Below are 14022 nucleotides of genomic sequence, written 5' to 3' on the forward strand. Positions count from 1 at the left end.
ATGTCTCTCTCGGCAGGGCAGGAAGGAAAAGGAGAGGGAACAGTGTGAGTCTGAGATCCGGGATGCCTGCAAACTAGACTCCTTTGGCTCTGCTTTGCGGAATTCACTGGACGCTAGACACGGTCAATGCAGTACAGCTGTATCGGTACCTGTTAGGTAAATGGTCTAGCAATTTGAAATTGACCTTGAAAGGGAACAGGTGGGGCCCTGAAGCCCAGGGTGTGGGCCCTACTTGTCCCGGGATAGAGAAGGAGGCACGCAGGCCCTACCTGTGTCTTGGGAGGGGCTGACGCTGTAACTGTCACTCTCCTTGTCCATGGACCCCGCAGCCCTGGGTGTTGGCAGCCTCCAGTCAGTGGTGAGGGTGTGTGTTGAAACGGTGGGGTGGGGTCTGTTGAGGGTCCACTGGCTGGCGTACCGGTTTCTCGCTGTGGGCCCAGCCTTCGCGTTCCTCCTGGTGGTGGGATCTGAGAAGAACCAGAACAAGGTTTGTGTCTAGGAGGGTGGTCAGCCGTGATCATGGTGTTGAGTGGGGTTCTCCCGACCCAGCCCTATGATCCACTCAGCAGGGCTCATGCCTCCAGGAAGCTCTCCCTGACTACCCCTGCCCAGAGTACTGGCTTCCTCTCCTCTATGGTCTGAAACATTCAGGTGATACTTCAGCACTTAAACAAGCCCTATTGGGGAAGAATATCAGATTTGGACTCAGGACTCCAAATGGACTTGGGTCTTGCTTTTGGATCTTAATAGTTTCATGACCCCACCTTGTATCACTTAAACTTCCTGAGAATCACCACCTTCTGTAAAAGGAGAGAATTCAGCCAAATACACTCTAATGTGGCTTCCTTTCTACAGTGTTACCTCAAGGTGTTGTTACAGGTTGAATTGTGTCCCCTGCAGAAAAGATATGTCCACATCCTAACCGCAGAACCTCAGATTGGTCTTATTTGGAAATAGGGTCACTGCAGGTGTAATTAGTCCAGATGAGGTCAGACTGGAGTAGGGTGGGCCCTGGATCCAACATGACTGGTATCGTAGCAAGATGAGGAGACAGACAAGGAGGGGAGAGCCCCGTGGGGCTATGGAAGCAGAGACTGGAGGGCTGCAGCTGGGCCAAGGAGTCCGGAGGCCACCACCAGAAACTAGGAAGAGGCGAGGAAGGGTCCTCCCCTACAGGCTTCACAGGGGGCATGGCCCTGAGGACAGCTTGAGTTTGGACTTCTAGCTAGCGGAACTGTGAGAAAATAAATTTCAGTTCTTTTAAGCCACCCAGTTTGTGGCACACCGTTATAGCAGACCCAGGAAAGCAAGCAGCTGTCTCCTGTATAGACTGTTGTCTCGTATTCACTCACTGCCTCGAGTATGACTTTTGTTCATCAACTAAGTTGCAAGTCCTCAGAGCAGAGGGAAGAGGGAAGATCCCCTTATGTCTGAACACTTTTTTATCCCTTTGCACATGGTAGCATCTCTTCAATGGAACTGTCTGAACTGTGACCAAGACTTGGGTTATTCAATGTGGAGAACAAAGGGTCATCGCATATCTGGATGTCACAGGTCTCCCATCTTCAGAAACATAGAGGTTTATGGACACACTGGATGGAGCCAGATGGGTTTCATTGTCTCTAAATTTGGAAACAGAGGCAAGAGGTCAAGGGGGTGGACTGAGTTCTTAGCTCAACTCTTAGCTAACAAAAAACATGTTCCAACAGTACAGAACATTGGACACTGGAGTTGGCAATGTTCCCTTTTCTAGAATTCTGTGGAAAAGGGGAGAGGCTCAGTTACCTGGAATGATTCTTCTGGGGCTCCAGCCTGAAGGCAACATAAGGTCCTTTTCCATTTTTGAATTCTCTGCTTTTCAAAGAGGAACTTTGTGCAGTAATATTTCGAAAATGATCTGGCCACTTCTAAACACAGCAGTCTGTACTAACTGCTTATCACTAATGGAACAGTTTGGCAGGAACAGAACTGAGAGGGACAACCTGTGGCCTGATGACACCGACTCACTTATGTGCTCTCCTGAACCTGCAAGTCTCTGCAGGACAGGGGCAAGGGCGTTCATCCTCCAATCATCCCACAGAGCCCGCTGTGATCCCCGGCACACAGACTTCCCTGGATGAATACACATAGCTCAGGGCGGCTTTATGGCTGACACAATGGGAGCTCAGGGAGGAGAAGTGACACAGCTACTAAGTGGCAGAAACGGAGCCCAAGACCCCACCTGTCAGTCCAAGATTGCCCATTACTTGGCCATGCGTGTCCTCACCCTTGACACCTAGGAGTCCTGGTGCTGTATCTGCATGACACTAGCTCATTTATGATTCTAGGCAGGGTCATGGGACCCGACACTTGAAAGTGGTGAAATGACTTTCTTTTTAAATTGGAGGATTTTCCTTTTTGCCAGTTTCTAGTTATCGGACTTTGAACCTAATCCATCACTCTACAATGCTGGAGAGAAAAGCCTAATGATGGCAGCTCAGTCGATACCTATTAAGATTTCCTGGGTCATCAAAATGCTCTGTCTTGGTGCATAATTCTCGGGGGCATTGATTTTCAGCCTCATTTCATCCGTTACTTGCAAAATTCCACGGAAGACTTTACTGGAAGGTTCTTCACGGCCTTGATTAGAATGTAAATGAGTTATGCTGGAGAGCCAAGCTCTCTGGACAGCAAGGTATAAATGATAATTGGGTTTCTCTGCTGAAATGCTAGGAAAGAGATCCTTAAAGAGATAGAAAAGCATTCTCCTGGGTAGGAGGCTAAATGTCTTCCAGGCACTGTGGATGTGATAAGTGGAGCTTAAAGAGTGGAGCTTGTTATTTAAATACTAATGAATCTTTTCCAGAAAATTACCCAGTCCCTTACGTAAGTTTTGAGGGTTCTTATTTTAATTCTTCCTTAAGTTTCCTGTAAGTCCAGCTGTGGATCAGTTTTACTCCTGGCCTGGATGCTTGTGGAAGAGGGGGTCAGTTTGATACTATCACTTCCGGGACACAATTTCCTCAACTCCCCAAACCCTCACCTGTGTTTCCTCCTGTCAAGCTCACCCACCAACTGTGGGGCAGAGACCTTGCCCCCCTCCATAGCCCCTTTTCCTACTGAGATGACCCTATCTGGAGAGTTCCATGGTCAAGTGGCACTATTCAAGCCAGAAGTCTTTTCAAGTTAACTTTGTTCATTATTCCCCACCCCCTCTTTTTTTGTTTTTTTCCTAGATGAGGACAGCTTTACCAGTGGCCTGATAATATTGGGAATATAGGTCATGATATTACTTTCCTTGAAATGCACTTCATTCTGTTCTAAGCAAGCATTCTACAAGCAAAATTGTCCTTGTAGGTAGACTACTCAGGAGTTGACACATTTTTTAATAATCAGGTTTTTGGAGCTGTTTGGTACCTGAATTGAACTTTTCTGTAGCATAGTTTCTGAGATAGCAGCTAAAATAAAAATTTTACTTGGATTCCACTCAGTGGCCTCCTTCGTAGACCTTCCTAGTTAATCTATTAACCAAATAAATGTTGGGGTTTACGGTCCCTGCATGGAAAGTATTTTATTTGGGTCCCCAGCATCCTAATATAAATAAAATCTAGTGATGAGGCATTATGCTTGCTAAACAACAAATGAATTAGGGGTAAGTGATATAAATAATTATTGGCCTTTCAGCATTGGGTCTGAACCTGAATTAAGCTTTCGCTCATTGAATCAAATTATTTTAATTATCCTGAACTTGGGATGAGAGGATTTGGTGGATAATAAGGTCATAAAACATGCCATGTATATAATCGGCTTTCATTCCCTGCTGCCGGTTTTCATATCTTACAGATACTGAGGCCTTGGCTTTGCACGATGAACTTACCAGCTGTCTCACAGACAGGGTGAAACGGGGAGCCTGAACATTCCTATCATTCAATGAACAAATATTTATCAAGGGCTTATCACACACCGGACTCTCTTCACTGCCATCAGGTATTTTCCAGCAGTGTTTTGAGTACCGTCCCGGGTAATAGAGTGTGCGTGTTTTTCAAAGTCTCAACAAGAAAGATTCAATCCGTCTTGTAAGCTCTTCTTATTTAATATATATGTGAAGTCTATTTTGTCCCCAGCAGTCCTTACAGAAGCATCATCTCTTCTTAGAGGAGTGTGGAGGGGTTGAGAGTGGGGCTTCGGGGTGAGTGTCTCTTACTTTGGTCCAGCTTTACTACTCGCGGGCTGTGACCTCACTGGTGTGCCCGTTGCTTTCCTCTCTGGGACTGGTGGGTGACGACCTTGCCCACCATCAGTGCTGTTGTGAGACATGTGTGACATTAACGAGCTACAGAACAACAGGCACGTGGGAGGCATCAATCAACCTGGGGCTTAGCCCATGACTCCTGAGTGACAAACACTTGACATGGGATGCAGTGTGTCCTGTTTAATGAAGATGGTGACGGGAGATTTGATGGGTTGACCAGGAAGGCTGGAAACTCACTTTCGAGAGTTTGACAGGAAAAAAGCCATGAAAAATCATAAAACTAGATGCTGGAGAATGCCAGTGATGCAGAAAGGTGCCCACTGGTAGTAACCGGTAAGGATGGGAACGGTGTCCTATTTGTTTTCCAGTCCAGCCCTGCGTGGTGAATGCTTTTTGCAGGAATGAATAAATGATGATGGATGGATGACGTTCAGGTAAACATGACAAAACAAACCCGGGTTAAATCTAACACTGATCACTTCACATGTCTTTGTACCCTTGCACATTTTGTAAGTAAAAAGGTTGGTTTAAGTTCTCCAAGGTGATGACCTCATTGGTAAGTTTCTGCAACATCCCGGGGCTGACTGTGTACATGTGGAAAGAAACACTTCTAACTGGGTGAGGCGATACAGACACACAGCTGATCAGATGTCTCAGGAAAGGGAGAACAAAGAGAGGAAAGAAACTGGTTGCCCGACTCCTGCTGAAAATACTAAACATCGTTTCTTTTCCATCCCCGTTACTCTGATTTCAAAACTTCTGACATAAGTATACATACGGTGGCTCAGTATCTAAATGTATTTACTGAAGGTCTACTGTGTGTTGGACCCTCTGGCAGCAGCTGGGCAGACCCGCGTGAACAGAGACCCAGCTTCCAAGTGTGTCCTAACCCACGGGAGAGATGGGGACGTGAACAGAGATGTGGACACAGCCATGGTATGTGTTTTCACATCTTGAAAGAGAGATAGAGCAAATCATTGCGAATTCTCCCGTCCTTGTAATAAGAATTTGTTGCAACTCTTTGGCAAACTAATGCAATGCTTAGAAACATAACTTCTGCAGAACAGTCATGTTCATGTGCGAGCAACGTATTTTAGATGTTCTTCTTAAAAATAAAAGTTTCCTACAATAACAACAAAATTAGAATAGAACAAGAATGTCTTTGGTAGTTGAGGAAATAGGCTATAAACCAATCTCTACAAATACGCCAGACTGCAGTGAGAGGAACCTGCCCCAGGGGACTGAGGGGATGCAGGTGTAACACCTGGGCCCAGGTGACAAGCTCTGGGTACAAGAAGCAAGCAGAGGACTGGGCTGCAGCAAGCTCAAGGCTTTGGACTCCTGTGCTGATCTGCTGGGGGGTGAGACACCCACCATTTCTACTTCCAAATAAAAAAAATGCAATGCCTTTAATCCCTCGTAATGTGGTTTTGGAGAAATATTTAATACAACAAAATGATCACAATGGAATATTACTCAGCCATAAAAAGGAACAAAATTCTGTCATTTGTAGAGATGTGGATGGACCTAGAGTCTGTCATACAGAGTGAAGTAAGTCAGAAAGAGAAAGACAAATATTGTATATGAATGCATATATGTGGAATCTAGAAAAATGGTACAGATGAGCCTATTTGCAGGGCAGGAATTGAGATGCAGACGTAGAGAACGGACATGTGGACACAGTAGGGGAAGGGAAGAGTGGCATGAACTGGGAGATTAGGTTTGACATATATACACTACCATGTGTAAAATAGATAGCTAGAGGGAACCTGCTGTATAGCACAGGGAGCTCAGCTCCGTGCTCTGTGATGACCTACGTGGGGGGGATAGGGGTACGGAGGGAGGTCCTAGAGGGAGGGGATGTATGTACACATATAGCTGATTCACTTCATTGTACAGCAGAAACCAACACAACATTGTAAAGCAACTATACTCCAATTAAAAAAAAAATGATCCCCAAATCTTTACTAATGGAGAACGTTCTGCAGATGCTAAATGAATAATTCTATTTTTTTGGAACTAGAGACTGAGGAATGAATTTGTGTAGATTTTCCAAGTGTTTGTAAACACTATTCAATGAAGTTCATCACCAATGAAAGAAGCGTCTTTCCAGAAGCTGTAGCGGTTTGGTTTCTGTGGGATCTGATCATCAGGCAACCCCTGGGCGAGCATCCCAACACCCTCAGAACGGGTTGCAGACGTGTGACACTAGCCTGTGAGGCCTGAAAAACCAGTCTGGCTGTGTCTCTGGCTCGTCCTATCCGCCTTCCCTGTCCCCATTCAGGTCCCATTTCTGTCCCCAACGTGCTTTAGAGTCTTTCCCGTACCGTTCCTTCTGTCTGGCAGGCCGACTGACTCCTGCCTGGGACTCAGTGGAGGTCTTCCCCAAGCCTCACACGGAAGCAGCCCCACGCCCCTGGCCGACTCACCAGCTCATCATTCTGTTCTATTTGTCCTTCGTACTTACTGATAAACAACGCTTTCGCTCCTTGTTTCACGTTTGACTTCCTCCACTCAGATGAAGTGAATGTCTTTTTGCACCTTTCGAGGTACCCCAACCCTGGGCACTGGCCATATGTGAAGTAACACCTTCATGAATACTTCTGAGTCTGAATGAAGGAATTCTTAAAGCTTCCCAACTGTGCCTACACTGTCAGAGCCATGAGGCCATGAGAGAGGGAGGCCGACACATCCCTTCCGCCAGCCTCCTGCCTAAGGTGAGTGAGAGACACTCACCTCTCACTCGTTAGAGCTTCGGCCTGTGACGTAGATGCATGTCTCTGTGGATATTCTGAAAACCATCAAATCAGCCTTCCCTTGTTCTGGGGCTGACCCGGCAGCTAGAAGCTTCCCCGTGCTTTAGTTTCACTGCCTCCTGTCCGGCCTTGACTGTTTACGGCTAGCCTTTGTGCATCTCTCTGCCAGCTGAGCATTGGCAGGGAGCTGGAAGTGCAGACTCTTTTCACCTGCTGTGCGATGAGCCCGGTAGGTTTGAGGGCTCCTGCAAGGCTGCGCTACTGTGGACACCTCCTCCCAGGCTCTATGTGACACACGCCTAACACTTGGGGGAGTGTTTCTCAATGAGGGGTCCAGGCAACCAGCAACAGAATCACCCCAGATGGCTGTTATAATGCAGATTCCCAGGTCCCGCAATACACCAAGTGGATCTGAATCCCTGGGGGTGGAAGCCTGGAACGAGTATTTTAAACAGGTACCCTGGGTAATTCTGATGCACACAGAAGATGGGGAGCCACTCCCTGGGGCGTCTGTCCTGTTTCCTCTGCCTCTTTCCTATCCTGCTGTTAAGGTCTCCATTAACTTCCACTCTGATGGGGACAAAGGCCTGCTGAGGTCAAGGATCCACTGACAGAAGTCCCCTGGGTCTGTAATCTTTCCCGGGTTTAATAGCCATAAGTGGCTCGGAAAGCCATCAGCGCCATGTCCTGAAGTAGCCAGGAGCAGGCCCAGGCAGATCATGATGGAGAAGCCCATAGCTGGAGAGGATGTCAAGGACCCGGGAGCACCTTCTAAGAGCAAAGGTCTTAGTTCTGTGCACTCCTTCGCAAAGCTAATCCTCACTCGTGTCCCGTTCGTGTCTTCAGAATGTGCTAATGTCATCAGAGAAGGAAGGACGTGAGGTTACACAGAAGGGAGGAATAAAAGATTCCTTCAGAATGTTCCTGCAAACGACTCTTCTGATGAATTTCAGTAACCGCTAGCACCGTTTTCCTACATAGTACAATGCTACTTAGGAATCATCCAGTTTGCTTCAGGAAGCTTCAGTGCATTTCACAAATGCCTTCCAAGGCAGACATTCTAAAGAACAGCTATAAGCATAATATTTATTTTTCTAATTATAGCACTCTACTCAAGAATGTAAAAATGTTTTCAAAGAGAGTGATTAATGATTTAAAAGCTAGCATCAAAACTTCCAAAAAGATAATAATCCGGACATCAATTTCTCAGTCTTTAAAGAGACTTAGGAAAAATCTAAATTATGAAGGAATAAGAATATCTAATTAATAAGCTCTAGGTACATATTAGGGTATTTAATTTCATCCCAGTAATTAATTTCCATATAATACGGATCCAAATCTTAATAACTAAACCAAACAGAATCCCCAGATTAAGCAGAAGTATATTCTTCTCAAATCGTGAGGTTCAGGAGAAAAGCATAAGCTCGGAGGACAGACAGACCCACAGCTGAATCTTGGTTTCACTACATAGTACGCGTGCAACTTTGGGCTGTTTCCCTAACTTCTCTGAGATTTGTTTCCTCATCAGTAAAATGGGAGCTGTAATATCTACTGTATAAGTAGGTACCTGACAGGGCCGTTGCAAAGATCACAAAAACTGATATCACCTTTCTATCCCAGTCCTGGCACAGAGGAGATACTCACTAAGATTAACTAACTTCTTTTCCTGTGTTGTCTAAATAAAACAAAATAAATACCTGGACCTGAAATTTCTAACACTTCCTTAGTAAACCAATACCAAGAGTTATTGGCTTCAACCGATACGATTTTAATAACAGCTCAGATCAAACAATACAAAGTCAACGTCCCAATCAAAGATGTCATCATCCCTACTTGCTTCTTAGGCACAGAGCTGAGAAGCCCCACATTCTATTGCATGGCCAGGGAGCACGAATGCATTCTCAGCACTGGTAACACCCACAGAGTTTAAGCGATGTGTGACCACTCACTCGTTCCCGGCCGAGCGTCGGAAACATCCACCAAGGGCCCGGTGGCCTGCGACACTGACTGGTAATGGACCGTGTGTGTCACCGTCAGGGACTTTTGTTTCGCTGCCTCTCCGAAGTCAGCATCCGTCAACAGGACCGTGGAGCGATCGTCTGCAGAATAGCAGGATACAGGAAGCCAGGGACAGTTATACCCCCTGTTCAGTGACTCCCTGGCCGCCTCTCTCCTCGGTACTTGCATTATTGCTAATGGCAACAGTAACAACCTCATCTCATCCAGCAAAAAAAAAAGAGAAAGAAACCCAAAATATTCAACCACTGTATTAGAATTACTCCAGAATGAAAAAAAGTAGATTATCCTTAGGGGTTGACTTAGGAGCATGACTTAAAGAGAACGACCGCAGAGAAGGGTCTCCCCTCTCTCCTGGGGCTTGGCTTCTTCTCATTAAGCACACATTGATCTGGGGAGGACGGCTGGGTGGCTGTCCATTTAATAGAGTTTGGGGTTTATGTGTTTGTTAAAAGCTCACCCGAGACACCACCAGCCATGTCAGCATCGCCCAGGGTTGAGGCTGCCATTTCAAATAAGCTCTCTTTGAGGAACAAGAAAAACTGCCCTGCGGTCATCTATCCCAGGGTCACCTCTCATATGGAAGATGGCAAATGTTCAAGATGGGGCATAGGGGGAGGAGAAGAGAAGGGCGAGTCTTCAGAGTAGACTTGATTTTAACTTGATTCCTTGATTTTAACTGTTCTGAGATATATATGTCTTTCCTTCCCAACTCTCCTGAGCTTCAGTGACTCTAGGGCATTCTGTAAATTGACTTCTCAAAATGACTCACTTGTCAGACTTCCCAGGACCTACTGGCACAGGGCACTTGAAGGTTAGGGAAGCCTGGGTGCAGATGAATGCAGAGCATTTTAAGCCTTTGAGGAAGGAGCGGTCAGTCGGGCTGTGTGTCATTATTTGGCTGTCTCAGATTTTCATTACTTTCTTGTGATACTTTTCACACTTTCCTAAGAACTTTTTGACTCCAAGGGAAACTTTCGTTAGGGTATATGGAGTTTTTCATACATTTTCAAGCACTGCAGGCTGGGGTGATGTTCGTATGAGTTTATCAGTCGGCTGGGACCACACTGCAGCGGGCTTGACACTGAACGGTAATGCGAAAGTCATAAACAACACAGCTAGACTGCTGTGCCCAAAAAAGGCTCTGAACAGAAAGAACCTTACAAAATCCAATTACTCAGGCTCTGGCAGGAAAGGAAAACCTCTTGAAGTCAGAATAAAATTTCTGGGCCGAGAAAAAGAGGAAGGACTGCCAGGAGGTCTGCTGACACCCGTACAGCCCAGATCGGTGCCACGGTGGGAGCCTGGGCTCGGCTTGGGGGTCCCGCCCTACATCTGTCCCTCCACCCTCGAATAAGGCGGCCTTTCCACAGAGGTGGGTTCTTATAATTGGACCTGGTATCAGAGACCCGACATACATTCGCTTTCATCCATTGTGGTTTCTATCATGTAGCCCCGCTGAGAACACGCCAGAGTACCTGTGGGGCTGGGTTTCCAGTTTTATGGGACATTTCGGGTGCCTGTCAGTTTGTGAGGTTGACCATCCATTCTGGCTAGAAATTAATGGCTCTCCCGTATTGGATTCTTGTAGGCAGAGCCCAGAGCGTTTTAAAGCATCATGTCTCTACTTCCCCAATAATTAGAAGATGCCATCGACCAACTGTCAGGCACCACCGGGAGGTAAACGACTCTTGGTGATGAATGATCCTGAAGGAATGTGCTATATCTCTGGCTAAGGGTCGTTATTATCTACGGAAATGACGGGCAGACCTTCCTCTGGTGTTTGGTCAGCAGTGACTAGCTACTGGGAGGTAATACACCACTCCCAGGATCCGCCTAGAGACCTGTTTTAACAGCTGTAGGCAGAGTTATTAACAAGTCTGGTGAGAACATTTAGCAAATGTGTAACTGTATTATAAGGTCATAGGAATTACAATTTGATTTTGGAACAGATGTTTCAAAGGAAATCTTAGTTTTAGTGCCCAATTCACTGGGTTGAATAAAAGAGATTCCAGATACACTAGAAAAGGTAATGAGAAACAAAACAGGGTGCCTTGCCCTGAGGTGAGGCAGCTAATTAAATCTTGTGTATTTCAGGATGAGTAGTGAGCCCTCATACAACATGGTAGTATTTAACTGAAGTTGGTTGATCGAAGGTCACATTGGACATGACCAAGCTGTGCTAAGTACTGTTATGCCTGAACCAAACTTGAATCCTGCACGGGCAGCCCAGGTCTTAGAATTTAGGAGCCATTAGGTCAGACATCCCCACTGTTCTATTAAAAGACCATAAAAGCAGGGCAGGGACAAGGGGCAATGGAGGTGTCCTGCCGATCTGGCCACTCATCACTGCCTAATTGGCAGGAGGTATGGAGGGTACATGCCAGGAGTTGGGTGCTTTTAGCCAAACCACAGGGAAGGGTTGTCCTGGGACCAAGTGCCAGCAAACATCTTCCGGAACAGACACAGAGTGAAGTTCAAAGAGTGGCAGTCTAGGAAACCTGCCTCAGAGTCTGTTTCCATGAGTACTGGGGGGTCCAGCCATACTTCTAAGGTGAGGAGTTCTGGGAAGTAGCCTGTTGATACGGAAGAAGGGGACGCCCAGTCACCAAAGGTGAAATCGGTGGCCAGGTGGGGGACCTGCCCTGGTTTTGCTCCTGTCTGTGTGACCTGCAAGCTACAGAACCTTTCGACGTCCCAGTTCCCAAGTAGAATCTTTTTCCTATGTTGTTTGGGAGGCGTAAGTTAAATAATCCACATACAATGCTTATAAAAGTATGTGAACTTTAGAGCACTCTTAATAAATGTTAGCTATTCTTCTGATCATTACTGCAGTGGAAATACAAAGTCTCTGATTCTGGAATAAATAGAACCATCTAGACAGGCAGTGTGGACAGCGGACTTCGAGTGGAAAGAGGCTGGAAGGAGTCAGGACACCTGGGTTCTGGGTGGACAGGCCACTGAAGCTCTCCGGGTGTCTTTTGCGATCGTGAAACAGGGGAGCTGGGACTTTTCCAGAGCCCTGTGAAGGATTTTTATGAGGTGCCAGGGGGTGGAGAAAGATGTCCTTTGCAAAGACATTTGTAGAATTTTAAATTTTTCTTTAATAAAGGCCTTATTGGAGTTGAGGAGGAGCTCATAAAGTGGATTTCCAAGACGGGGTCTTAGTGTACAGCCCTTCTCGGTTTGCTTGATTATAAATGTTGGTTCTTTGGGGTGGTACCAAGAGACTCTCCAGGAGAGACCCAACTTGGGACAGAGTTGGGGTTCTCTCAGGTGAACTCTGTGGTTTACATAAGTTCATTTCCCCCATATTTGCTGGTACTTATTATTCTCCTCAATAACAGTTGTCTACCTTCTAACTTCTTTGCTCATGTAGCATTCAAGATGTCCCCATGTCTAATATTTCCCATGGCTCAGGGTTTGGGCTGAGAAGGCATGGCTGTGGCAGCCACATTGTGTAAGGCAGCAAACAGGACACCTTACCAATGGTCTCCATTGTGTCTCTCTCTTCAATCAAAAGCTGAGCCCTGGGTATGTCAATGTGCATCCTCAGGGTTTGCTGTTGCTTGCTCAACGTGTCTGAAGTCCGGGTATTCTTACTGGGAATAAAAAAGAGGGATGCATTAACAAATTCAGTTCAGTGTTACCCTAGGCCAACATGTGCTTGTACACCAACTTATTATCTAATTATGTGGGGAGGGGAGGGGAAGACACACCAGATAGATTTTTTTTCCTTCATTCAAATGATATTTATTAATATTAAATTTCAGCGGTCAGTTGTGAGGTTCAGAAAATACCAACTGTCAATAAAGAGTGGTTCTGCATCTATCAATAGAAACTTTGGACTTTCCTATTTCTTGTCTAAAAGCCGAATGAAACACACACACAAAAAAACATTCTTAAATCAACATTTTCACTTGTCAGACATGAGATATTCCAATGATGGTAAGGGAGAAAACATGTGTACTGGTCATTCACTGGATGGGGTTTTACTAACAGATTTGTATTATACCTGGAGTCATTTTATTTTTGTTCTAGTAACAAATCATAAACCTTGTTAGCTTCCCTGACATTAGTTTAGTTTTCCGAACCCAATTACATTTTAGAATAGAAAAAAAGCAATTACTATAAGAATTTATCTCAAAATTTGTGTACCAGAAAATTACTCTTAGAGTGAGCTGTCTCCTAAAAGTAAATGGAAATAGGTAGTAAAACTGCATGGTACAATCAAATTCAGTTTCAGCTCACAGCAAAAAAAAAAAAAAAAAAAATCTGCATGTTGGACAAAAATACAAAAAAGTCGATAAAAGCTTTAATTTGCAATGCACGTTAGAAAAATGGTTGTTCAATCTTTACAGGATTATAAGAATTGAGTAGATTTAAGAATATTTAATATTTAAGAATATTTTCTGAAACACCTTCCAGGAAGCAGCAGGCCTTCAGATAAGTTAATCAATGTGATAATCTACGGCATCCTTAAGTCTAGCTCATTAACTGCCAAAGTCTGTTTTGAGAAAGATTTGCGGAGCCTGGCACGCTCAGTGTTAATTATATGTAATGGAGAACAATAAAGGTGTATCCACACTAAAATCTCAAATGCCTTTTGCTCCAAGCAAGCCTTCACCAGGGAGCTCAGAGCTTCCTCATCCATGAGGATGCATCCACGCTTGAACCATGTGGTTGATGAGTGTTAATAATCTGAAGGTCAAGTTCACTCAAGAAGCTGTTTAAATGTTTGCATTCAGAGGTCCATGTTAATATTCTGAGTATTTTCCAATGGCCCTTTCCTGAGTGTAAACAAAACAGCTCACGGAAATGGCAGCCTTTGAAAAGTGCAGCAGCTCTACCTAGGCCTTGATCTTGAACCAGATTTCTTGCTCTGCAGATAAGTAACTGGGTTATGTAGCTAGACCATGCTAATTACGCAGAGCCCAAATTCAAACGTTTTGGCCTGAATTTTTTACATGGTCTATAAATGTTTTTAAATTATTTACTTAACCAAGTTCTTACTTTGTT

The 14022-nt window shown here is 45.1% G+C and overlaps 1 protein-coding gene across 1 annotated transcript in view; it reads right to left on the minus strand.

The window, feature by feature from the left end:
- Positions 1 to 14022, minus strand: part of DSCAM (DS cell adhesion molecule) — a gene marked incomplete at its 5' end in the record, with an annotated part of 740232 nt that overhangs the window by 19071 nt on the left and 707139 nt on the right. Inside the window, 3 exons of the mRNA XM_065875917.1 lie at positions 270 to 467; positions 8937 to 9086; positions 12490 to 12605. Of these exons, the coding sequence (XP_065731989.1) occupies positions 270 to 467; positions 8937 to 9086; positions 12490 to 12605 (464 nt within the window). The remainder of the gene's footprint in view (positions 1 to 269; positions 468 to 8936; positions 9087 to 12489; positions 12606 to 14022) is intronic.

This window comes from Phocoena phocoena, chromosome 4 (assembly GCF_963924675.1).
Source record: "Phocoena phocoena chromosome 4, mPhoPho1.1, whole genome shotgun sequence".
Classification (NCBI taxonomy): Eukaryota; Metazoa; Chordata; class Mammalia; order Artiodactyla; family Phocoenidae; genus Phocoena; species Phocoena phocoena.